At 42.6% G+C, this 27,099-nt stretch overlaps 1 protein-coding gene across 1 annotated transcript in view; it reads left to right on the top strand.

Moving 5' to 3' along the window:
• Positions 1-11,993: 11,993 nt before the first annotated feature.
• TOP1 (DNA topoisomerase I) overlaps positions 11,994-27,099 on the top strand; it is a 36,978-nt gene continuing 21,872 nt past the window's right edge. Inside the window, exons 1-5 of the mRNA XM_005422244.2 lie at positions 11,994-12,063; positions 12,242-12,443; positions 22,083-22,209; positions 22,747-22,805; positions 25,520-25,615. Coding sequence (XP_005422301.2) covers positions 11,994-12,063; positions 12,242-12,443; positions 22,083-22,209; positions 22,747-22,805; positions 25,520-25,615 — 554 coding nt within the window. The remainder of the gene's footprint in view (positions 12,064-12,241; positions 12,444-22,082; positions 22,210-22,746; positions 22,806-25,519; positions 25,616-27,099) is intronic.

Below are 27,099 nucleotides of genomic sequence, written 5' to 3'. Positions count from 1 at the left end.
TTCCTTCAGAAGACTCCAGAGTACAGAAGTGTAGAAAGCTGAAGTGTCATTAAACATTTACGTCGTGTTTACTTTCTTGTGTGTTTTAGCTGGAATCAGATTTCTTCTTGTATGCTAATTGTGGTAAAATCCCCTTAAGGCAGGGGAATTGCATTCCCTCCCTTGACTTGAGAATGGGACTTGTGGCAAGGCAGATTCTGATAAAATGATTCTAGACACTGCTGGAATTGGTCTCTTGTGGGTGAGTGATCAATTAACTCACCCACAATGGGGACAGAGGTGAAATCGGGCTGTATCCATCCAGTGCAGCCCTACACTTCAAAGGAATCACTGTAGATAGGAGGGAAAAAAAGGCCCAACCAAAAAAATCCTGTCTGGGATCATTGTGGGAATTGCTCTTACAGTGAGGAACCAGTTCAAGTATAATAAAAATAAGTTCTCAGTCTTCTGAAACAAACTTATTCTAAGACTACGGCCATGCTACCCCATCAGTTCAGCTTAATGGGAATGATATTAAACAAGTAGGAGAATAATCTGACTCTGGTGTATAAAGCAGTGGTGTTGCTTGGTAGATTTAAAGCTTCTACCAGCCCCTTTTTTGTCTTGTGCATTCAGTTTACACTGTCAAACCAAGCATTGCAGAGGCTTGTTCCCAAGGGTGCTGCCTCTTTAGTCTTTCCTCCCTACAGCAAGCAGGAGCCCAGCACTGGGCAAAGCCACGCGGAGTTGTCAAGGCATGGTTAATAAAAGGCTTTGAGCAAATGCCATTAGAGCCTCTCCCTGAGGACGCTGTGCATGTTCCACTCCCATGTGTATAAACTCTGGGATCCTGGCTGCTCACACAGGCTGGCCGTCCACTGCTGCAGGAGAGGCAGGTTAATGCAACTGCTTTTTTTTTCCCCCTTGATTTGTTAAATTTTTCCTTGGAAGAGCCCTTGTTCTGGATTAAACCCAGGACAGTCAAACACACCAGCCCTGTCCTTGTGTGGTGTTGGTGTGAACACAGACTCTGCGTGAGCTGCTCTTGGGACATCACTCTCGTGCTAAGGAGGTGTCAGGATTTCAGGTATTCTTTACAAAAAACTTATTTTCCATGAATCCAAGTACAGCAGTGATTTTACACAACCAGCAAGAGAAAATGTTTTTCTAGTTGACATCATTGCAGGGTGATTACTCCTGACAACACAGCAGTTTTCTTGTAATCTACTACAGTTTTTAAACTTCACCCCAAAATAATATCAACCTATTTTTAAAATATAGGTTGATATATAGGCTGAAGTCTCTAGTATGGTCTGTAAGGACTAGGATTTGTCGTTTTTTGCCCCTGTTTTCTCCTGGTTCACCTTGTAAGTTAGCATGCAGTAATCAGCCATTGCCTTTGCATCATAAATTGTGCTGTTTGCACCTTTCCAGGCTAATGATGGTGTAAAGAGCATTTGGAGGCGGAAGGAGCTTGTGCTGGGGGCACTGACTCAGTGTGCGGATGGTGTTCAGAACATGAAGTTCTCTTGTCTGCAGTGCGAAGTTGTGACAGATTGCACCAAAAGATTCTCTTTGCTCTTGACCCGGTCTGTTGAAGTAGCTCTCAGAGCTGTTCCTGGGGCAGTTCTTTGCCAAAATTCTCCCAAAGGTGATTCAGCTCTCACCTACCTGTGTTGGCAGTGAGGCAGCAGCAATGTCACCACATGCTGTGCTGGAGGTCTGGGCTTGGTTCTTGTGCTGCAGCTGAGCACTGGCTCAGGTTCTTGGAGCTTGGAAGCAACCAAGGAGTTAAAGAGCCTCTGGTGTATGTGCAATTACTGTTGCAGTCCACCTGGCTTGCACATCCCTCCTGAGAAGGGGCTGATGAATAGTAATGTGTTGTCCCCAAAATTCTGCAGGCAAAATGGTTTGCCAAGAGCTCTTAAAGGAAAAGTTTTCTGCAAACTAGAAAAATAAGGGTTAATGAAAAAAGGGGTTTGCTTTAGATAATATTGAAGGGATAGGTTATCTCCTGCAGTCCCTGATAGCTCCGAAGTCTAAACAGGGCTGTAAATGTTGGGATTGCCTTGTTTGCTCACCTTCTGCCCTGGCTCTCCAGAGGTGTGTGCCCCTGCTTCTTTCTCCTCAGCCACTCTGGGTGACCCTGGCAGTTCTCTTTGTCTCTGTCTCCTGCACACACATCCCTCGGTGTGGTGGGTACATCCCTCCTTTTGTCTCTTCCCGAGAAAAGATTTTGTGTGACAGCACCGCGTGACAGTTTGTGCGCTAAGCTGTGGATCTGTGCTAAAGGTTGGTTTCTTTCTGACTGAAAATAGGATTAGTCCCCCTTGCATTATCTATTTGAATGCCCTGAAATTTTACCTTCTTTCATAATTTTAAGCTAGTTTTACAGCCCTGGATGCCAGACTGGTTTGTGAACAGTTGTCCAGGCTTTCCTGGCGAGTCCGTCTGTCCTGCCGTGCCGGTTATGTTAGCTGTGTTTTGCGCAATAGGGAAGAAGCGGGGGAGAATTTGGAAAAGCCTGAGATTAGATGGTGTAGTAAAAGTTTTCAATATTAGTAGACCTGAAATCCACAAGGAACCTGCTTTTATCAACTGCTTTTTCCCCCTCCTGTCGATTTGTTACAGCTGCTTGTGCTCAGCCACAGTCACTTTATGTACCTGTAAGTCTTTCGGGATTCCAGTCTTGTGTATTAGCAAGTGGGGATGCAGATGGAGCTACAATATGCGTAAGGCTTTTGAAACCTCAGAGGTAACTATGATTAAACTTGTTTCCCCTAGATCTGCTTGTGCTCTTTAGATCCCACTCTCTGCCTCATCCCAGCCTCCTGATGTGCAGGAGTGTGGGCTATGGCTGTTAAGTGTGTCTTAGTTTCGCTTCTTTTTAAAAGATGGACATGCAGTGCGGAACTTTGTTTATTCATGTGGTTGTAGACTCATAAAGCAGTAGGAAAAAATTGCTGAAACCATTTCTACCCCAGTAAGGGAAGGCAAGGAACTCCGCTTCTGAATGGAGGAGGCAATGGAAAATAAGTACTTCCACTCATAAGAGTGTAGCCTTATAAGAATAAATATCACTAGGGACAAGAACGGGTTTGCTTTTGGTTCCTTAGGAGACTACTCTGGACTCTACTCTCTTCATGCCAGCACAGCAGCATTTTAAGCTGTTCACTGACGCTGGTCATTCCCTGAAGTTTTGATTTGCTGTTCTGTTTTATTCTGCTTTGTTAGTGGAAACATACTAATGGGTTTCAGTCTCTGACTCTTATGTATACAATTACAGGAGAATGTTTTACATCTTGGGAATCCCTGGAAACACATGTTTCTGTTCACATGGAACTTTTTTGGTTTTGAATGCAAATAATGGATTGAAACTTCATTGTTGCCTCTCGGTCGGGAGCCCTTTGGCATGTGTAAGAAGCAGCTATTAATTTAGCCTTTCTGTACTGATCAAACATGTATTTTCATGCTTTATAAGGCTTCCTTGGACTTGTTCTTTGTGTAATATTGTCTACTGCAATTTTACTTGCAGTGATTTTATGCATTTGTTACAACAACTAAGATCTGCCGTGGAACGGGCATATGTGAATGTGCCACCTCTTTGGGAAGAGGCCATTTAAAAGGTGCTGACAAGTCATTAAACTTTCTGCTTCTGTCTACACCAGTAGTTGTTTAGTTGCAGGATGCCTGTAGTGTAGCAGTTTCTTAAGGTCAGCATCCCTGTATGCCACACAGCTATCTCAATTACTTAAGCATTAATTACCCACAGAGTATTAGCTACCTCCCCAGCAGGTGAAAAAGTGAGGTGCACAGAAAATAAGCAATTAATCCAGTGTGGCTGAAAAATAATTTCAAGAAGGGCTCAAAACATGTGCACTAAGAGTGTCTGTCCTCTTTCTGAAGAGGCTCTTAAAACACGTCTTGCTTTGCCTCCTGAGCCTCTGCAGTCTGGGTGAGATTGATGAAATGCCAGCAGTGACATTTGCTTCAGGTTAACTTCATCTCCCAGAGGCTCCAGTCACACAAGGTAGGAGTGATCTGTCAGGTTTTTTTCTGGCATCCTTAACATCTCCCTGATCAGCTTTTAATGTCTGGGGTATGGACAAGTGTACACACCAGCCTGCCCTGTCCTGTGGCCGCCATGTGCTGTCCCTGTTAGCAGTGCTGGCACGTTGTTTTACCTCTCTTCCTTGGATTGAAGTTGTCCTGAGGTTTCAGTGGAGGAAAAGGAGCATTGATTTCATTTTGCAAACTTGATGTTTTAAACAAGCTGTGTAATATCCTGGCTTGCATACTAAAACTGGACCTTAGGGGAACTTCTCAAGAAGTTGGTGGAGCAGTTCTAAAGGGCTGAGAATGGTTGGACACAATTCTCTATCCACCTGTCTGTATTCTCCTGTGAATATTCATCACAAAGTCATTCCGTTGGTTTCTTCTTTTCCCTCTATTCAAAAGCAAGGAATACTGCCTTCAAATGACAAGATTAATGAAGAATGCAGTATCTAAGGGGTCTGTCTTGTTCTGAAGCCAAGTTTCCCAGACCAGTCCTTTTAAGGAAAAAGACACAGTATCTGTCTGGCCCTGGAGTATCTTTTGCCTCAAGTAACTGCTTGAGGCAAGTGTGGAGAGGGGTTGTGAGGTCGCTGGTTTTACTCTGTTTCTATCAAAAGTACTCAGTTTTTAAGCTTGGGCAGAATTGGGTACAATGTGGTGTGGTCTATTCCGGCTCAGCTCCAAACAGGTTTTGTCTCAGTGTAAATATAGTCTGGGAAATGAATAGACTCAAATCTATTCAGTTGTGCTATATTCCTTCATTTGAGGCCTCAGAAAAAGGAAGAATGCTCTCTGGAGGAGTTTTGTAATAAAGTTCCTGCCCTAGATAGGCAAAACTGTTGGGTTGTTCTGCTGTACTTCTCCAGGCTCCCTTTTAGAGTTTTCACAACTTCATTCTTATATTTTTTCTAAGATTGGAAAATGAATGACTGCAGTAAAGAGCTGCATAGTGTATTCCAGTTGTGCTTAGTCACAGTTAGTTTAGTTATTTTGCAGTAAATATACTATACTATAAAACTCAGATTTTGTCTGGTTTATGGAGGGAAACAGTGCAGTGTTCAATTGTCAGCATCCCTCAACTGCTGCACCCAACCCAGTGAGGCACCTGAAGTGAAATAAGCTTGTGATAGCACAGTAACTTATTTCATTTAAATTTGATTTTGAGGAGGGTTTTAAGGATTTCTATTTCTGTAGCAGTGTAGATTGTGGAGGTATTTTTACAATAAACACTGGTAAAAGGTTTTGTGTCAAGTTGCTTTTGGAATGGGTATCTTTGCCATTAACTATGGTATTATGAAATGAGGAAGCAGAAGCCAGACAGCCTTGCTTCATTATCATTGTAGTTTCTTTCCTTTTTTGACTGAAAACCCAGATCCTACTTCTGCTATTGAATTTCAGGCTTAGGTTATGGGAGACTCAAGTGGTGGTTTCACTGTTTCAGTCACTCTCATTTCAGTATTCCAAATGTTTTGCAGTGAGTTATTGCAGAAATAAACTAGCACAGCAGACAGACCTGCAATACTTTCTCAGGGTAAATGTTTTATGTGGATTCTGCAGTTGTGTAAATAGGGCCAGTAAGTGACATATCCAGTTTCACTTGGGAAGTTTATTTTAGATTATGGTTTTCTACTCCAGTGTATCATCCATAATACCATCATCTCTCTGAACAATGCCTTCTGGGTGTGATTTTCTGCTCTTGACACGTGTAGCTGTGTAGAGAGATTTTCCAGTTTCTGTATCTTTCATATGTACACTTTGGTTTTCTTTGTCTGCCTTGCTTTATTGGCAAAGGTGTCTCCCATACCTAGCTGCAGTTCTGTTTTCTGCCCAAGATCTTCTCTTCTCTTTTTCCTGGGCTACAGCAGTGTCAATCCATTTAAATACATTCCAGAAGTGCTGTTTAATTGATTACTAGAACACCATGACCATAATGTGACTTCCTCTAGATGGAATACAAATATTTTAGAAAAGTTTAGACCTCTTCCAGATTACTCAGGTGGCATTATTGTACGTGAGTTTTAAATGGTTAAATCAAAACACATAAAGTCAGTGATGACTTATCCAGAGTTAAAACCTTTTCAAGAGTAAGGGTCCCTGTGCCTCAGACCATGCCATGTTTGCCATGTGGTGGTTTTCCTGAGCCACACAAGGCTTGCAAATAGGATTTTTTAATTCTGCACCACGTTTGCTTTCTCAGGCAAGATTTATAAATTGACCGGCACCTCACAGAGTGACCTTTACACGTGGGATTGCATTGCCTGTTTAGGTAATGTACTATAACCCGTCACTATCTGTGTTAAAGATCTTGGATAATGACTCAATGTTACACTCTCTACTGGCTGGTATCTGTGTATTGTAAAAGTTAGTGCAACACTAGACCATTCTGGTCAGATACCAAGGGCAAAAGTATGTGTTCTTTGCCAGGAACATGAATAATATTTTAGACACCTTGGACTACATTCACACGTTTGAACACTCATAACCCTCCCTGGCATCATTTCATCAACTAAACTGTGGTAATTTTAGTAGTAATCCTTATATGCAAAATGCAAGAGATTAAAACTTTAAAAGTAATATGATTTGACAAAATAAATGGGGAAAAAAAAATCCCCCTAAAGTAAGAAGTCTTTTTCTGATAATCTGCATTTTAGTATGAATGCTTAAAAGGAGAGCCTGTGGGCGAGGGAAAAAAGCAGTAAAATTCTTTCATTTAGGCAATAATAAAGAGACTTTAAGCTTTGCTTACTATTGCATCACAACCAGTGAGAAGAATTCAGGCTAACCTGTAAAGAGGCTGCTGTGGAGTACATGGCCTTACATGAAGGTGATGTTTCAGCTGAGAAGGGACTGACCATTTCTCCAGTGACAGGAAGTTTTTGAACTTGACCAGCTTTTGAACCTAATCCAGTGTTAGAGTTACCTCACTTTCAGCTGCATAATTTAGCAGTGGAACTGGAGAAGTCTTTTTTTAAGACTCTCTTCTTTCCAGAGAGGCTGAAAAGACCCTGCTGATTTCATCTCTGCCAAACCAGAGGGTTTCTTGCTCATGCTTCAAGTTGAGTACAAGAGGGAGCCCTGTTCTCATACACAGCAGTGATCCTGAAAGCCTTGAGAGCTCATTTGCTTCTCCTGTAACACACAACTAACACTGAGGAATTGGATTTAACTCAGGGCAGAAATTTCAGCCACTCATCTGAAGCAGAAGTGTTACTGGAATGACAAGAGGTTAAAAATGTTGCTAACAAGATGGATTTTTCATGCTGTGTCCTCAGATTTTGGGCACAGATTGTGATTCCAAGAATCCAGACAGCTTAAATCACCTTTCTGGACATCACTGTAGAGAAGTATTGAGATGATGCATAAACTCAAGCATACTCAGCATTACAAGTATTTCCAGCAAGAGGAAAATAAACTGGGATGTTTCTGGAACCAGAAGGAAAATACAAAAAGTCCTTGTCCACAGAATCTAGTAAGACATTTTAAAGAACAAAGAAACTACTCTGTAAGCAGAGTAATGAGCTATTCAAATTGTGCTCACAAAAGCTTAGAAGAAGGTGAACAGAAAGACAGCAAATCTGAAAGGCTAATATTTATCTGGAAAAGCTACTGTTGACCAGAAATTGAGGTTACCAGGTGTTAATTTGCTGGCTACCTCACTTAATTGGGGAAAAATTAGAAGGAACCAGATTGTGCTCAGACCTGTTTTTCAGTTCTTAAAAAAACATAAATTCTAGTGCAAAATGATGGAAGGGAAATTAAAGTGGGGGGTGGGAGTGGGATAAAATGGCATCTGTAGCATCCTGTATCATGTGCCAACACTATTCTCTTGACAGCTGTACTGATTGGGCATACAAGAGTTTAAACCCTTCTCTGATTTCAGTATTTTATTAGTAAAGTTGCTGTCAAAACTGCAATATTAATCTAGGAAGTAGCCTTACTTTCCTTGATTGTGACATGTAAGTAGTATTTTGGAAGGTGTATAGGGACAGGTGTTTAGAAGTGTTTTTGTGGCAAATGAATTTGGCTTGTGAATTAAAACATCACAGTCCCACATAATTGTTTTGTCACCAGACTAATTAAGCCAAGGGTTGTGCTTGTTGTGAAAGGGGACCGCTCACCTCTGCCATCTGTTGGGACTCTTCCTCTCCAGGTGACAACTGCCTGGAAGAGGCTTTCTTTGCCTTCCTCCCTGTTCTTGCCATGCTGCAGTTGGAGATGCCTGACCTTTTACAGCTCTGTTCCTGGATAAAGAGTAAAACTTCCCTGTTGCAGGCAGACATATATACAAGTATTGCAAATAAGGTTATGACTCAGCCTTTCCCCGGGGACTCGGCGCTGGAGCGAAGGCGGAGCAGGGAACAACACAGAGCCACAGACCAAAAGTGCTTAGAGTTTCCCATCCTTAAACCAACGTCCTTGTAATCTAACAGAGTTAAAAGATGAATCAACCCTGCAAAAATGCAGAGCTGCTCGTGATTTGTTGGAGGTACAGGGGAATGGCAGGAATAGTACAGGGACTGCGGTAATCTTTTGGAGACATACCAGGCTCAGCATTAACAGACAGAGATCCAGTGCCAGAGACATCAAGCTTTCTAGAACAGAAGAGATGCCAAAAGCTCTGTTTGGGTTAGAGGATACTGAAGGGAAAGCCTCAGGGGTAATGGATGCTTGCCCAGTGAGCATAACCCCTGTCCCTGCTGTAACCTTGTGCTGAAGAGAGACTTTGCATTTTCAGAAATATTTAAATGTCACATAAGCTTTTGGGGGTTTAAACTTTACTCACAGTAAATGGTGGATTTTGCTAATGGTCTTGGAGAAGGAATAGTATTTATCTCCTTGTTTAGTGTTAGAGGGATCAGACATACTTACTGGAAGACATATAAGGCAGGAAACAAATCTGCATGTGTGATAATGTCAGACCTCTTTCCGTAGCTGATGTGAGGCTGGTCTTAGTCAACTACTAATCAGCTGCAAGCTGGGAGAGAGCTACTGGAGGCTGGAAGATTCTTCTAGGAATCAATATGCTAAATATATCAAGGAAGATACATTACAGACAGGAACACTTCCCGTTGATTGCCTGTGTGCTGATGAGGCTTGGAGGGAGGTGGCCCCGTTCCCAGCTCAGTCATCTGTTGCCTGTGTAGTTCAGTCAGAGGTGATGCTGCCCTGGTTCCTGGCAAGTGGATTCACAAATGAGAGTGAAATGGCTTAAATTTGTTTTGTGTCAGCCATCAAATAACCATTGGCATGGACCCCTAGATAAAGCCAGTCTGGAACAAAGCATTTTTGTGTAGAATGCCAAAAAAAAAGGAATCCTGTGCTTTTTTAATGACCCAGTCTCCTGAACTTCATCCAGCTCCACCCTCAACAAAAAAAGAAAGACCAAGAGCTTTAATGCCTTCTGAGGACATACATACGTCAGTTCAAGACAATTTAATAAACTCTTTTGAAGTCTTCATTCTTAACCTACCTCATGGCATCGTGTCAGAAAGCAGCACCATGGAGTTTGAATACTAGGCAAATATTCCAGAATAATTTAATCCTTAGGTGATATGCCTGGGAGGTAGACCTCCATGGAAGTACTACATTTAAGGTGTTGTTCATTGTGAGAGACACCAGGCAGTTCTGCCTTGCCATCTTTGTGCTTTTGGTTTGAGACCATGCACAGGACCCCTTGTTCCCCAGCCACTGTGGCCTTGGGACCAGAATAGCTCCATGGAAGACCTTCCTGTTAGCAGTCCCTTGGTAGACAGCAAAGGAAAGCTGTCTGGCAACAAATCCTAGCAAGCAGAGCTAGTTTAACTGGTCAAGCTCTTTTTTTTTTTCCCTGCAGTACCAGGCTTTAATTGTCTCAAAATACCAAATCATTGTAAGCAGAGCCTAGGGTTGAGGAAACAGATACCCAACTCCAGCAGTTCTAGGGTATATCCCTGGAACTGCTTTCCAAAAGTAAATAATCATTTCAGCTGTAAAGCACAAGTCAGCTGCAAGGAAATCAGGTGATCAAGGTAAACTGTTCTGCTATCTGATTTTCTTGGTGACAAGTCATCGTGTGGCTGTGAGTTCTAAAGAGAATAGCACTGAGCACAGTCACACACGTTTTCCATTGATTGGTTGATAGGAAAAATTGATTGTGTGTGTGCTATACGGTGACTGTACATAGCTCTGTGTACAGCATCACGCTGGTTTCTCTCGCAATTTACCTATTCATCAAGTGTAAATAGCTGCTGTTTGCTGCAGCCAGGGCTGTGGGAATCAGTGAGTAAACCCTCTGTGGAATAAACCCCAGGCAGTTTGCAAACAGCCAGAGCTTCCAGCTCCTGGCTGAACTGAGGAATCACAAGTGTGAAACGCACTGCGAAAACATTTTTGCCAGTGAAATGTGTGTTGTCCTGGTGGGAAGAAGGGCTCAGAGAAATTGCTTCTCTGCAGTTCAGAGCGTGTGGGTGTCTGGTCCCCACACAGTTTGCTAGAGATGCCTGCAGACTCTGCCTGCTGGGAAAGAGATTTTGCTCTTTAGGTACTCGAAAACTCTTGGTGCTTTATGCTGTAACACCAAATGATCCACATAACCTGCCACGTGTATATCAAAATATGGAAAACTTGAGCTCTGCAACTTAAACGTGTGCACTGTGTACACCAGAGCACCAGGAAGCATTGCTGAGTTCAGGGGGTTGGAGGAAATGTGCAGAGGGCAAGTTGGAGGATTGAATGTCAGTATTCCTGTGTTGGTCTGTGTTGACTTTCTGCAAAAGGTGTCCAAAAGCAAACACCTGTGTTGGTCTGTGTTGACTTTCTGCAGGTGTCCAAAAGCAAACAGTGAAATTACAGAAAGCAATAGGTTAAAATCATGTTATGTGAGTATGTTTCTTCTAAATCCATTTGGATGTTTTGAGGTTTTAAGAGCTGGTGTCAATTAAGGAGAAAAATGAATTTGTGGCGAAAGACTTGGAGTCAGGAGGATGAGGCTTGTTCCTGGCTCTGCAGTGCATTTCCCATGTGACTGTGAAAGTCACAAAATCCTTTTGTTGCAGTTTCCTATTCTTAGTGCAGGGATAGGAGTCTTTTTAGAGGCATGTTACCATTTCTACAATTAACAAAGCATTAATAACTTACATCCAAGATTTCTGGTGCAAATTCTAGCTCTGGTATCTGAAAAACAATTGCCAAAGTCAGCACAGATTTTAGGTTTCTTGAAGAGCCTGTTTAATTTTGGTTACTTTGAGTAGCATGTTCAAAACAAAACCTGGGGGGAGTCTTTGGGTATTGCATATATCCCTCTCATTATACTGATCTTCACTGTAAATGGCCTTTTGAGGTGCTAGTTCAGCCTCATGTCCTTTTTAATATACTTGTAAAAAAATGCTTGTAAATGCGTTTATTTGCAATTCAACTGTGTTGCTCTTTTTTCTCTGCTGAATTCATTTCCTTGGTGCTTTAAAGGACTTCATTGTACAGCACAGTTGTCACTGAGGACGGGAAGTGTCACTCAGAGTAGAAGCTGATAGCAATAAAATTACTGTGTTCCTGTAGATTCACTTGAGTGCCAACTCCCATTTCTGACCTGTCACATAATTGGGACCCGCCCTGACCTGTGTAGGTGGGTGACCACCAACACAGCTCGTTACAGCTGTCAGGTTGCATTTTCTTGGTGGGGCTGTTACCGGAGGGAGGTAAATGTGTCCTGCAGTAGAGAAGCAGGAGGAGAGAATTCTTGCTCCTTTTCACCCTTTCTTTTCATTTTCTGCCATTACTCCCTATTTTCCTTGCTTTCTGCCTGTCATTTTATATACTGTTGGGGATAAGAATAAAATGGTTTTCATTCACAGCAGGGAGAAGGGAAGGATGCTTTGTCAAGATTAAATACTTGTGGAAGTAGAAGTATTAAATTTTGGGATTCAGCAGGCCTGACACCTCAGCTTTGTGCTTTGTTCCTATATCCTTTCTGTGTATTCAGCATGAATACTTGGAGGCAAAGGAGCCGGGCTGCCCATCTGCCAAATAAGGTTGAACTTGCTATATCAAGAGGTACCTAGTTAATGGAAGGGTTTCATTTCTTCAGGGTCTATAAAGCATTTAAAGGTCGTTGAACTAAAGACCATGTAAATGCAGCTGTTGCCAAGATGAATTAACTTGTGCTGCAGAAACAATGAATCCATTGAGGACCTCTGAAACCGAGATTTTTGTTACAAATTTGGAATCACAGAAACACTAGGATGCGGTGGGGAAAAATGCAGAGGTTCACGAGGGAGGTGTGGAGTTTTCTCCCAATTTAATTTCTTTTGTTTTGCCTCTCTGCTTACAGATTCTCACAAACACAAAGATAAACACAAAGACCGAGAACACCGGCACAAAGAGCACAAGAAGGACAAGGAAAAAGACCGGGAAAAATCCAAGCACAGTAATAGGTGAGGAAAAAGTGGATGAAGTCTTCATAGGCTAAAACACCATTGAATGTGCAGTCTTACAAGAACTACTCTGATAATAAATGAATATGGAATTGCTACATTTTGAGTGTGGTTTTACAAGTGTAGGTGCTTTAAGCCTGATTTTTGTCATTGCCTGCATTTCCATGTGGGTGGCTGAAGCTGTGTATCTTGCAAATGTGAGCTGATACTAATGTATAAAAGATTATTGTAGGTTAGAGTTGTTAAAGGTGTAGAACACTACCTCAGCCTCCCTTTCATGCAGATTGGTGGGTTTTGTTCATAATCTTTTGTGTGTGGTTCCAGTTGTTTGTCATAGATAGGGAGTTCTCTTCATGCTGGTATAAACCCCCACTGCTTCAGCATAGTGAGACCCTCATGTGGCTACTAAGCCTTCTCCTAATTAGAAGTTGCCTGGAAAGATGGTTCCCCAGAATGATGGTGGTGTCCTTGCCTGCCACCACAGTGGCTGAATATCCCAGCTGTCTGAGGCAGCACTGGGAAACTGCTGGGTTAGATGGATCCCAAAGGATTGTGTGCTGTTTTGTTCAATGTGACTTATACACTACATTCCCACTGGATGGGGAAGGTGTTTGATGCCAGTCACTTGCCAGGTTACCCACATTGATGTGATGGCCTGTAGCTCTTGAGCTGCTGAATTCCTTGGTCCAGTTGCTCCCTAGCCTGGGCTGTGAGCTGCAGGAACCAAGATGAGGAGGTCTGTGTGATGATTTGGTGTGGTGGAGCACAGGGCAAGTAGGTCACAGCTAGGATGTTACTCAGGGAAATTTTCCTTGTTGTAAGTCCTGACACACAAGTGTCATGGAGCCTAAATTGTCACTACAACTTGGACAAATGAGTCCCTGGAAGGAAAGTTTCTGGTGTGACACTTGATGAATGACAGATAGTGTTTATGCTGTGGGCAAGTGAGTGTACTAAGTAATTGCTGTGCAAATGTGATAGCAGTGTCCGAAAAGGAACAAAAAAGTTTGTGTTAACAATGATTTCTATTAAAAAGAAGCATGAAAAGGAGGGAGTCTGTGCAGAGAAGTAGGTCTGTTTTATTGGGCATACACTTGATTTGAATTTTCTGTGATCTTATGAGAAGTTACACAAGCCTACTGTTCCATAATGTGTCTTTGATGGGGAAAAACCCCCTAGGCCAAATAACTTGCATTTGCTGGCTCTCACAACAAGGATGAAATGCTTTGGTCATGTTCTTTGCCTTTGTTCACACATCTATATTGCTTTGATTTCTAGTTTTCATTTTCCTGATCATCATGCACCCTAAAACTGACTGCCTCACGTTTCCAAATGTTCATTGCTTTGCTTGAAAATCCATTCTCCTGAAATCTTAGCAGAGCACATTCTTTTGTAAGGAGTAATGTAAGCGCTGTCTTTAAATTCCCAAATTCATTAAAGCTTTGACTTCATTTGTGTAGGAGTTGGAAATGGTCAGCATGTTTTTAACTGGAAAAACTAATTATGGCTCATAACTTGTAGCTGACTTTGCAAACAATAAATACCAAAGCAGTGGAAAGAAGGTAGAATGGCTGTGATGTTTTGAGGTGTAGCTCAGGAGGTGACATGTAATCATGCCTTATCTTGAAGTACTTCCTTCCTCCCTACCATGTTGTCTTGAAATCCCTCTGGGAAAGGTATCATGTTTTCTAGGCACTGTGCCTAATGCTCCCAGTTGTTTTCATGTCTCTGTTAAGTGCTTGTGTGTCCTGTGAGCACAGTATCTGCTGCATCCTGGGGTCCCAAAACAAGGTCCCTGTCTGTGGGTGGCATGACTGAGTGCATGCACGTGCAGGAGGTTTGTTCAAGACATTTTTGGGGAGAGATTACACAATAATGCTTTGCCCCTCAGGTTCCTTCACAAGGGAAGGCTTCACTCTCCCAGACTGAGTGCACACTGCCTTTCTAAGCTGCCACCTTAAAAATTAATGTATTATAGTGCTGAATCTTGAGATTTAGTTTTGGAGGTGGTTCTCTGGGAAGTTAACATGCCTGTGATCCTGTTGGGATCACTCCTTTATGAGTGCTTCAGAATCTTCACTATCCCATTCATGCTCAGTCATGTACAGGGTACCTGGCTACTTGCTGTGTAAAAACAGCAGACTTGTAACAGAACTTCATAGAAATAATTGAAATTTAAATATTTCTTCCCTAAATGCTTTGATTCAGCTGTCACCGTTGCAATTCTGTAAATGTAAGTTGCCGTGAGAATGAGATTTTAGGTGACCATTGTTTGAAGGATAAAAAACCTGCCTGTTTGTACTGAAGTTTATTCTTTGTCAATGAGAAACAATTGAAAAAGAGCCATAAATCGAGTAGAAATTAAAGAAAAATTCTCCAGGACACAAGAACAGGGTGGGTGGGTTTCAATGGTTTTTACCTGTATGAAGAATTTTTAAAGCACTTGATAAAAGGCTGTAAATTAATCCTTTGGAAAAGTTTATCTTAGATTTATCAAATTGCATGTAAATCTTCACAAAATCCATTCTGTATTTCAGAAAAGCTGCTGTGTTACTGCAAAAGCTGTGCTGTATCTTTGGTAGCTCTCAAAAGAGGTTGAACAGTGCTTTAGCAGAAATTGAAGCCATTGTTTTCTGGGAGACTTGGATTGGTACCTCAGTGACATTTTATCTGTGGTGTGTGAAGAGCCCCTGATTGCATTCTGAGAAGCACAGTCACACTGGGCACAGTTAAGAGCAGTGTGTGGTTGTGTTTGAAGCAGATCGTTTTTGTGTCTGTCTGTAATAGTTTGACAGTTTCATTTCCTGTCCTGTACTTAAAAAAGGCTTTTAAAATAAAACCTGCATCAAGAAGACAGAACAACTCCAATGCAGGAGAATAAATGTTTCCTGTATCCAGACTTTGAAGGATCTAAACTGCCAAGATAAGTCTCTGAAATACCTAAAATAGACGATTTTGATTTCATATGACAGAAGTGTGTGGAATGGTATGTAGAACTTCTTAATTTTGGTTCTTGCTTTCTTCCTCTCCCACTCACAAGATGACACTTCTGTGTCTTAACCACTCATTTACAGCTGTAGTAAACTGAGAGAGAACATTTGTGTGCCTCAGACCTCCCCATCACCCCTCAAAGAAACAAAATGCAAAGCCCACTGAAGAACAGTCTGTATCAAGAAATAAATCCACGTCGCTATCCAACAAAATGTGGTTTTTTGCTCATTTTCTCAGCCCCGTATACTTCCTGGTCTCCAAACAAAAATCTAATACACATCCATTAAATATAAATGTCAGTGGTTATAAAAATAAAATGAAACAAATCCCATGTGGCAAATCGGTTTCTGATCTGTGGGAGTTGAGTGTTTCAGACAAGTAGACCACATAAAATAATGGAATAACAGGTCCTTTGAAGCCAAGCCTTGTTAGAGAGCGGGTTGGAAGTGTTGGCAGTAACAGGTGTGCCTGTGCCAGCTGTCCTGGGCTCTCTGCAGGGAGAGTGGGCTGCCAGGAGCCTGAGGAGGGCAGGGCTGGCTGTGACAGGGGATGGGAGCAGAGAGGCTGCTCTGCAGCGCTGAGCCCTGCTGTCAGCCTGACAAGCACCGGAGCCGCAGGAAGAAAATCTTCTGTCAGGTTGCATATTTCCTCCATTTACTAAATCTCTTGTGATCGCAGCTTGGGATGAACCAAAGCTTGGAACACAGAAGGGATTCGCAGACCTGATCTTCACTGGCATCTTCTAATTTTATGCTTTTGCTAGGAAAAACACAGATTCTGGGCATTTGCTAGCCATGAGTGAAGATATATTACAGTTCTGATTTTTTGCGCACCTCCTCTGGTTTATTATGGGATCCTGATCTGCTTTGATGGTGTGTGTTGGGGGCAGGAAGAGGCAGGGATATCTGAAGTACGGGTAAAAGCAATTAAAAAAAAATCACACCTGCTGTTTGCTAGCATGGGTGGGTTTGTTTTTCTACTCCATTTCAGTGCACAGTTCACCTTGAGCAGTTTTCTAATGTGCCACTGCCTTCCACTAGTGAAAAGTTTTTGCTTTTTATTTAGTAGTCTACTTAATTCTCACATGTCTGTGGAAAGCATGTGCTTAGCATGATCCTCATTTCAATGTGTGAATTGTTCTCATTCCTAAAATTTTTATCAGCTGTTGATTAGTCCAGCTTTTTATCTTGTTCCTCTTGCTGAAGGCTTGATCTGTTATCTGTGAAAAGACTCCTTTCACCACTGGGAAGAATGCTTTCAGGTTATTTTATTTCATTGCCAGAAACCCAGCAAAAACCTTTGGGGCTCACGTGTTTATTCCCTGTAATTCCATATGATAACCCTCTAACAACATAATATCCTGCAAGCCAGCTGAAATCCTGTCCTTCCCTGGGGTGCTGTTGCTTTGGAAGTGCTCCCTGCACAGGCAGCTCTCCCTTGGTGTGCATTAGCCTGGATGTGATCACAGCTTTCCATTAATACTGTATTGCGTCAAACGAGGCACGGGCTGTGTCACCTGTGCCCTGTCCCCATCGTGGTTTTAAGCTGCACTGAAATCACAACTCCCTGTTATTTTACGCTTCAGTTGTGCTGCAGCAGCTCCCGAGCAGGCACAGCTCCGATGGCAAGCGGCGCTGGCACTCGCTGGTAGCAGATTCCCTGTCACGAGCTAATTACAGCAGAGAGAGGAAATAAGAGACACTTTAGATAAAGCATCCTTCCCAGCTTGTGGTTTTGAAGCTGGAATGGAAAGGGCCTGGGAAGGGATTATTAACGTACATAAATGGCACCTGAAGAACGCAGTGTTAAATTACTGCGAAGCTGTTGCAGTTTGAAGGAGGAAGCTGTGATCTGCACATCTGCTGTTCTTTGGAAACACTTTCCACTTGTGACTTTCCCATGTGATCTCAGCCTGAGCAGCTGCTGCCAGGTGCCTGGGCTCCCTTCCTCTCCCTCTCCCCTCTCTTGCAGGCATGCTCATTGGGAAATATATCCATGCTTACAAGGGAAATGGCTTCTTCTGATGCATTTTCTGCTTCATGAGCTTCAGCCTGAGCTGTCCGCAGCCTTTGGCTGTCCTTGTTTACACTAAAACTGTAAATGGAAGACAGTAAGCAAGCTGGCACAAAGGATGGGGTGCTTCAGGAGATGTGTGTACTCACCTGGCCTTTGTCTGAGCTAAGCCAGTAGTATCATGATACACCTGTAGATGATGTAATCCCTTGTTCTGCCTGTGTTAATGTGATCTCCTGCTGCACTTGGTTACCTTAAAAAAACACTTAACACTGCAGGTTTGTCAGCATTAAGCACCTTCAAGAGGCATAACTCTTGAGTTCTGTTGCAGTGATGCAACTGCAGTGGTTTTGGTGAGAAGGAAGACCTTACTTTGTCAGCAGGGCTGGGTATGAGCAATTGTTGTGATCCACTTGTCCTGTTTTCAGGCTAGCTTCCCCTGGAGCTTCCCTCTATCTTATGAGGGTTTTGCTGTCCTAATTCCGTGACTCCAAGCTGGCTTGTTGGCAGAGATGTATGTGCAGGAAAGGTAACAAAGGATTCACAGAGCTCTGAACAATGAATTCAAGATAAAATTAGCAGTGTGCATGTGATCTTGAGACCATTTTGCTTGGTTTCTTTAAAGAAAAGTGATTTTTTTCCTTCCAGTTTTGAATTGACCAGGAAGATAGTCTTCTGATCTTTAAATTGTTCCCAGTCCCTCCTAATAATAGCTTTGGGATTGTCTGAAATAGCTTTCTGATAGAAGGCTGAAACTCCATCTTCAGGGTAAGGATGGCTTCCTGTTGCCTTCTCTTTTCTTTTGAGATTAGTGTGGTGGTTAAATTGTGTTCCCTGTAGGCTCACATGTGTATCTGAGCCAAGTGAGAGACCAAAGCAGCTCAGCTTGACTGCAGTTAATATGCGAACAACTTGCTTTGCTTTGGGAGAAAAAAGAAGTTCCTTTTCTAAGGATTGTTGCTTGAGGCCTTTGTTATCAGCTCATTTCCAAGGAAGGTTTTCTGGGAGATGGAGATTCCATCCCTTCAAGAGAAGAGAGGCACAAGCCTTCCTTGATGCACATGTCAGAAGTTCTATGCTGAGCTGTGGAAGACCTGTGGTCCAGTGTCTGGAAACAGGGCTGGCAAGCAGGCTGCTACAAATAAGGGAAAGAAATTTATGCTCTCTTTTAACATTGGAGTGAAAAGTACAGGATATCAGATTTTTATCTAGGGAATTCCTCCCAGTCACCAGGAGCAGCAGCAAGCAGGACCTCAGGGCCAAGCCACCAGTGCTGATCTTTGGAAAATGAAGCTGCAGAGTGAAACTGGAGACAGAGTTTCCTTAGGTTATCTGAGCCCACATTGCTTGGCTGAGAAATTTACTGCTCATTTCAGAGCAAAGGGGAAGGATAGTCTTATGATAAAAAAATTAAATTAAGACCAGCAACTAAGACTGAGTCAGGAAGTCAGACTTCTTGATTCTGGCTCTGATGCTGAAAAATCTGAGAAACTACACTGAAAAATTGAGATTAGATTGCATGACAGCTTTTCAATGCTGGCCACTTACTGTCTTTCAAGAGGGATGTCATTTGAGCTTCTACTTGAACAAGCCTAAGTTTTTAGAGGTTTTAGCACTTTTTTTTATTCCAGTCTGTAGTCTGCATTCAGCACACACAAATATTGTCTCTGCCTCTCTAGACCAATGGGATTTTGTTTCTGTTCCAATCTTAGCTTTACTGGTCTAGTTTGTCATCCATTAGTTTGCTTTTAATCATGCTTTGTGTACATCCCAGGGCTCTTCCAGTCATGTACTGAAAGCTAGTGCTTTTGCCTGGTAGTGAGATTGAGTATGGTGCTGTGGAAAACCAAATTGTGTCTCTTTTCTGGTCTTTTGTGAGGTTTTTTTTGCTATTCCAAACTCCTAAGCAACAGCCACTGCCATGAACTTTACCTCAGTGCAGTAACTCCAGTGGCAGCAGTGTGTACCATGCTTTAAAGATCCAAATTAATGTCTGAGTAAAACATGCTGTTTCAGGTAGGATTTAAATATCAAGTAAGAACAAGAAAGAGTCAGAAAATAAACACAAGTGGACTTGCAAAGAACAAGAGGGGTCTGAGCCTTATGTGTATTTCTTACGAATTTGTTTTGTACATTGGAATCGTAGCATCACAGAAAGGTTTGGGTTGAAAGGGACCTTAAGGCTCATCTCATTCCATGCCCTGCCAACCTGGGACACCTTTGGTGGTCCAAGCCCTGTCCAGCCTGGTCTTGAATACAGGGATGGGGCATCCACAACTTGGATTGATATAGGAAGGTTGAATATTGAATATTGATATTGAATGTTCTTGTTATTATGAGTACTGGTTTAAATATATGCAGGTTGAGATACATCTTAAATTGTCAACCTTAAATCTTTGGCAAATGGGGTACCTGGCATACAGATAGCAGTGCAAGGTACCAAGTCAGAATTTCCAGATCTTCCTGAGTTTAAAAATTATTAGTAGTGTGTGGGGTTTTTGCTTTCAGACAGTCAGTGAATCTGATTGGAGGAAAGGAAAATTAAATAGGTGTCTTGAGCTTGGAATACTGATGAATAAACAGGGTACAGAAGCTGGGATGAGAGATCAGAGCAGGAGCAGCAGGCATGTTGTGGATTTCCAGGATCCAGTGTCAGGATGTTCCGTGTCTGTACTCGCATGGCCGGAGCACACTGTACATAACATGATCTGCTGGGTAAGAATAGTCTGCAGTTGTTGAGTCTGCTCACAGGCAACATGTGGTGCTGTGTGTCTAACTACCAGCATTTCTAGAGTGCCTGTTGCCTTTTGATGTTCAGATAGGCCTTCACTGCTTTGTATGAAGAGGTTACTAGAGAGTTAAAATGAAACTGGTGTCTCTTGCTGCTGATCTCTTAGCGTCACACAGCATGTGAATGTACTGATTTCCTTCAGAGATGGATTTTCATGCTTTAGCTGCTTGAGCTTGGATGGCTGGTGTGTGCTTATTCAATTTATTCAATGTATATTTATTGGAGAGTTATTATTCAAGCTACTCTGGGCTTGAATTATTTAGACCTTTGGCAGGTTCACATGCATTTGTCCACACTGGTGTCTGCAGTTGTAAGCTGGGTGTGGGTTGGTGTATTTGTGACTGTGATTGCCTTGCTCCTAACCACACACAGACTGTAGGAGCTGGTTAATGTGCTGCTTGCTCTCTGTAACATCAACCTTTTTGCAGTCTGTTTCTGTGATAGAAAGAAATCTCAAAAATCTGTAATTTTTAAAAATCATGCTCTTGCCCAGCATTCCCAGCTTGTTTTTCAGGGCTGTGTTCACCCAGATTGGTTTGGGCTTGCACCTGAGTGTTGAAATAACTGAAATAAGGGAAGTGCCTTTTTCTAGTAAAGCTTTGTAGTGCATTTTGTAATCCTGAGAAGCACAGTGTGTCCCAGAGAACAGCAGTGATGGGAGTCAAGCGCTGAGAAGGGAGGGTGTGAGCAGCCAGCATGAGAAAGGCAGCTTGGTTAGTGCCTATCCATGCTGATTTACACCATGCCTTTGACTTGCTAAAGCCCTGGGTGACCTCAGGGAGTCCACACAACCTTATAAGTGTGTATTGAAGGCCTGTAGAATTGCCAGGCTTGTTGCTTGGCTTCCACACCACTGCTGCTAATCCTTGTGGCCAGTTCTTGATGTTTCTATTCTGAGTCTCCTGAGTATTGCCTCACTTTTGGCTTCAAGGTTTGTCATTCCATGAGAAACCTCATTTTCATTTGAAAACAACCACGTGTCTTTCTAGTTGATACGAAAAACTTAAAAATGTGATACAGATTTATCCTGATGTCTCAGAAATCAGAAGTGGGTAGAAAGAGAATAATAAAGGTTGATTTTCTTCTCCTTGTATGCATTTTCTCCTGTGTTCTGACTATAGATTCTAGGTATTTAAAGTTCAATACTGCTATTCATAACACCAGAGTAGTTACAGACCAGACTTTCACTTGGAAACACCTTTGTTGGTTCTTGCCCCACACGATGGGGCTGTTCCAGCAGAGCTGGGCTGGCTGTGGCAGCATCACCAGCTCCAGCTGAGGACTGCAGCATTATTCCTGCCTTTTCTGTTTGACTTTGCATAAACACAAGGACATCACATATCCTGTTTGCTCTGGTTTTCCCATCTGTTTAGGAATAATAGAGATCAGCGCTTTTCTCTTTAAGTTCCAGAGATGAGAGCTGCTACAATGACAAACTGTTGTCTGAGCAAAAGCTGACACGGGCATTGACGGGGCTGGCGGCTCTGTTCCAGTGACCTTTTATGTGGACTAGGAAAAAGAGGAAAAGCAGAGACAGTGGGAATTCATCCTAAAGTGTTGAGCTTTAAGCATAGCAGCTGTGGATTTCCTCAGCAATCCAGGCTGATGGGTTTTCTGAAGTGGAGGCTTGGCAACTGGGATTTTGTGGTATCCCTCCTGTTCTTCTTCCTCCCAAGGAGAACGGGTCATGCCTGACAGGAGACTGTGGTGGATCTTCCTGTTAAGGTGATCCCTTACTTTTTAGGGTTTGTAATCATCAAAACCTGTGACTCTTTACCACTGGCAATTGTATTAGTCAAATCTCCTTGTGTTCTCCTCTGCAAACACACTCTCTTGTCTTGCAGTGAGCACAAAGATTCCTCGGAAAAGAAACACAAAGACAAGGAGAAAACCAAACACAAAGATGGCAGCTCAGAGAAACACAAAGACAAACACAAAGATAAAGACAAGGAGAAGAGAAAGGAAGAGAAGGTGGGTGTCTCCTGTGGGAGAGACAAGAGGATGGTTCTGGCTTATAATACTGAATAGAACAAACTCAGTGGGTTAGATGTAGCTTGTACATCTGAGTTTTTATCAACTTGGAGAGAATTATCCCAATGCTAACCCAGACACTTTTTTGTGGAGTGGTAGTTATGAACTCATAAGGGCTTTATCTGCAGGTATGTGAATAGAAACAGTTTCACTGTGGAGCTATGTCCACTGGCTCCACATTTTCTCCCATTACATTTCACTTTGCCAAGCTTGGGTTCAGAGACAAGGGAGAAAAATCAGTCATCTCACATTCAGTCCATGCAAGAGCAAACTATATATTTAATTCCAATTTTCTGAGGAAATTGGAGGGCTAAAAAGTACTGAATTGACTAAGACTTGCAGAAAATGTTGCCTTTCTGTCATGTAGGTCACTAAGGACTACGGGGGACGGAGATAGTCACAGTTCCTTCTGCAAATTAATACTATGTGTTGTATGTTGGAAAATGCTAATCAGCTCCTACTTTTTATGTTTTTCAGATGAAGTCATCTTCTGGTGACATAAAAATAAAGAAGGAAAAGGAAAATGGTTTCTCCAGGTAAGAAATCAGGTCTATGATTTGGAAAAAGCTGCAGTTTGACTTTTCATAGGTGCTCAGTGTTTGAATCCTCTCACTTGGCCTTGAGAAAAAATTGGGGCACTCTTAAGCCCTTCAGAAGATATGTTCTTCTCAATTACGAGAATGGGTAGTTCTGCTTACCCAGTAACTGGAGATGGGAGCTGTGGAATACCTGGTGTCTGCCTGCTCATGCTGGATTTGTCTGAGTATTCAGGAACTGGATTCTGCTGAGGGCAGACTGAACTGTGGGAGCACTGGTAGCTGGATTTGAAAGAGCCTCTGTTGTAAAATTGGAACTTGAACCCTGCAGTCTGCTGGAGACAGGACCCAGCAAAGCCAGTCCAGATTCTCTCTGTGTGTCTCTCCTGTGACTGCAGCCTGGAGCCTTTGCAGAGGAGTGACAAGTGACATGTAAAATTAGAAGTACCTTAGGAAATGCATAGATGTCCTACTCTAGTACTAAATTCCTTCTTATAATAGAACCTCCTGGACTTGGGTGTTATATCAGTCATTGCTAAGTAGTCTTATTAAAAACCTGAAGTGAGCAGTTGATAAAGAGTACTTTTTCTTAATAGTCAATCAAGATCTCTTGTGACTTGTTTACAATCCAGCCATTGGTTATTTTTAAGGTGCTAAATCGAGTCCACTGACTTACTGAAGGTGTGTGGTATGGTAGATGCATGCATCCATATCTGTTAGTCAAGAACAGTGCTTAGTTCATGAATTCTTTCAGTTTGTGAGCCCACTTAAAAACAAAACAAACAAAGTGTTTCCAGTCTTACCACGTTCTGTGGATACAGAGAAGATGGGAGAAGGCACCTACCTGGCCCATGCCTTTTAGGTATTCTTTGTTTGTTTTGAGTTTGCCCTTTTGATATGAATTCTTCCATCTGTCTCATTTCCCTGCTCTTATTTGAAAATGCAGAGGAAGGAGTGAGGCTCGGCGCAGGGCAGAGGCGCCATCTCCAGGCCCTTTGGGGAATACTCTGGAAGTGGAAGGCAGTGACATTCAGGTGTTTCATGGTGGAGCGAGTTCATAACTCTCTCTAGCCTCTGCTGTTCAGCAGAATGGCATGATCTGCTAATCTCACCAGAGATGTTGGATGCTCTCATATCAATATAACTGAATCCTCCTTAGGTCCAAGACCATTTTTTTTGTGTGTTTGAGAAAAGACTGGAGGAGCCATTGCATTTGTGCCTTCTTCAGGGCCAAGTGCTGGCTAAGAGTAAAGTAATTATTGTCTTTTATTTTTTCTGCTGAAATATTCTTTTACGAGTTCTGCAGAGAAAAATGTCCTCACTCAGATGGTTTTGATTTTCTTCTTTAAGACTTGGTACCATGAGCAGCATTACAGTCTTGCAAACAATGCAAGTCAAGGTTCAGCTTGGTTATACAGCTCCTTTCTTTTCACAGACTCACACTTTATTTCTTCCATTACAAAACCTTATGCAATGTTTCAGTGTTAAAATAGTTAAAATTCCTAGTGACTTTACACACTGTAGTTCTGCATTTCTGAAAGGGGGAATATATTAAGTGGGACAATTATCTTTTTTTCCATAGATGTTTTGCAACTGTCTCTGTGCTGCAGTCTTGTGTCTTAGTCAATTCCAGGCGATGCAACAGAAATGGCTTGGTAGAGCAGCTTGTTTGTATCTCCCCTGAGCTGCATCTTCCAGCACTGCAGTGTCTTTATAGCTGTGAAGGAGCAAACTGCTTGTTCTGCTTCATGGACACGCTGCCAGCTAACATGAGACTCCCTAATGTCTCCTGCTGACTGTGGTCTACAAAGCTGAATGCTGCTTATTTTAATTCCTACTTCATCTGATTGCAAAATCCCCATTTTGGCTTGGAAACTGAGTCAATTTGATATAGAAATTGTTGGTGGGACATGAATAAGGAAGCCCAAGATGGCACTAAGTGCTTCAAAATGTAATTTTGGACTCTTTGAGACATCTTTTTCTTTATGAAGATCAGTGAAATGCTTCTCTGAAATCTAGAAATAATGAGTTTGTCTAACAGAATAGTCCCTCTTGCACTCATACCCTTATTTTTTTTTAATTGCTAATGTCTTGGGACGTTATGGCTGAAAACATTGAGCCTAACTTTGTGGTCTGTTGAAAGGGACAGGATTGTTTGCTTCCTCCAGTTTGGACAGTGAAAAGAGACTGATCTGTTTAACTTTGCCAAATCTTTGTTTCCTTTTCTGGTTTTCACATGCCTCAATATTTAATTGGCAAAATGTTCCAGGGAATAGCTTTCAAATCTTTGTTTAGTTGATAATCTTTTTCTGTCTTAGAAGGCTCAATAAGGATATTGAGTTGAGACTAAATAACATCCTGCATTTGAGTCCACACAGGCATTTCAGTTTTTAAGTCTATTTGAAAGTGCTGGAAGCTACAATTGTTTTTACTCAAAACCTCAGAGAAACAAAATGAACTTTGAGCCGTTGAAATTGAACTTGATGTTTCTTGAGAAATGGCAAATGTGTAGACATTGAATTACTCTCCTTACACTGTCTGTGAGTATTCAGAAAATGACACATCTCAGGCCTTTGCTGTCTTGTCATGGCAGCACATTCCATGGAAGACGTGCCCATTTTGCAGATGATTATTTCTTAAAACTTAGCTGTTGCTGGTTTCCAAGAAACTTCATCTTTGAAAGTAGAACTGTGTTTCTTTGCTTCTTTTTGTAGTCCACCACGTATTAAAGATGAGCCAGATGATGATGGGTTTTATGCATCTCCTAAAGAGGACTCCAAACCCCTGAAGAGACCTCGAGAGGATGATGAGTAAGTAGTGTGGGTGCTGGTGACTTGGATGTTTGCCTTTTGTTTTAAAAGGAGAACATTGAGGGAGCAGGTGGAATTTCAAGTGATCAGCACAGACTTCTTGAGATGGGTACTGGAGGTCTGAGACCAGACTCCCTATGCTGTTACAAGCTCTCTGAGCAGGGCAGGGGTAGTATTTGTGCTGTGCAAGGCAAAATGCCACTACCTGCTTCTGCAGATGGTGCTGTGAAATGTTGCAGAACTAGTAAATAAAAAAGAAAAACCCCAGAAGGCAGGTAAGGACTGATGAAGACTGTAAAACAGAAATGTGAGCACGTGAGGTATTAACGTAGCTAAGTGGCTGCAGTGGTTTCTGTTGGGCAAGGAAATGACTGCATGAGAGGCAGAAAATGCACTGTCAGCCTGTTTGGAGGCAGGGGGAGGTTTCCCTGCACTGCCTGGCGTGGTTTGCCTGGAGTCTCAATGTGTCACAAGTTGTGCTGAGGGTTGTTGTCTCCAAGGGAAACACCCATGATGTTTTCCTGACACAGGAACCCCTGAAATACAAGTTCAGCTCCATCTCACTGGGATCTGCTGCTGTGCCCATCCAGCTCTTCAGGGTAGTTTGTCCTTGTTAGCAGGCAGGAGTTAAAGGCCAGGAAGGGTTTCACCATGGCAGCACCCCATCCCTACAGCTCTCATTTCCAAGAGACATGGGTGGGACATCTTTTCTTTTGTGTAATCACTTGCTGCCTTCTGCGAGCTTTATATGACTTCCCCTCTCACATCTGCAATGAAAAGATTAAGAATTGGGGTGTTCCTGTACGTTAGGGAGTGTTTTGTTTGCATAGAGCTCAAGAATAGTGACAGTAAGGTTGAGTGCCTATGGATGAGCATCAAGGGGAAGGCTGGTAAGGCAGATAATCCTGCTGGGAGCCTTGTTCCAGACCACCCAACCAGGATTAAGAGGTGGATGAACTATGCTGTGAGTGGCTGGCTGATGTTTCACCACTGCCAGCTCTTGTTGTGTGGGAGACTTTAAGCTGCTGGATACCTACTGCAAACTCAACACAGCAGAGAGGAGGCAGGCTGGGAGGTTCCTGGAGTGTGTGGAAAAGAACTTTCTGTCTCAGCTGGTAAGGACAGCTGTGGCCTTACAGGGGCAGCACCCTGCTGGACCTGCTGTTTACAAACAGAAGGGCAGGTGGGAGATGTGCTGGTTGGAGGCTGTCATGGGCATCAGTGCACTGAGACCACCAGCATTGATGTTCACCAAGACCGAGTGCCACTTCTGACACTTTGATCATAACCCTCTGTAGTGCTCCAGGCTGGGGCAGAGTTGCTGGAAAGTGCCCAGCAGAAAAGGCCCTGGGGATGGTGGTCAGCAGCAGCTGAACGTGAGCCCTGGTGGCCAAGAAGGCCAATGGCACATGGCCTGTATCAGGAATAGTGTGGCCAGCAGGACCAGGGAGGTGATTCTGCCCCTTTTACTGGGCACTGGTGAG

The sequence above is a fragment of the Geospiza fortis genome, unplaced genomic scaffold (assembly GCF_000277835.1).
Source record: "Geospiza fortis unplaced genomic scaffold, GeoFor_1.0 scaffold188, whole genome shotgun sequence".
In the NCBI taxonomy this organism is placed as follows: Eukaryota; Metazoa; Chordata; class Aves; order Passeriformes; family Thraupidae; genus Geospiza; species Geospiza fortis.
The sequence above is the reverse complement of the archived record's forward strand: the minus strand, read 5'-3'. Positions and strand labels throughout refer to the sequence as shown.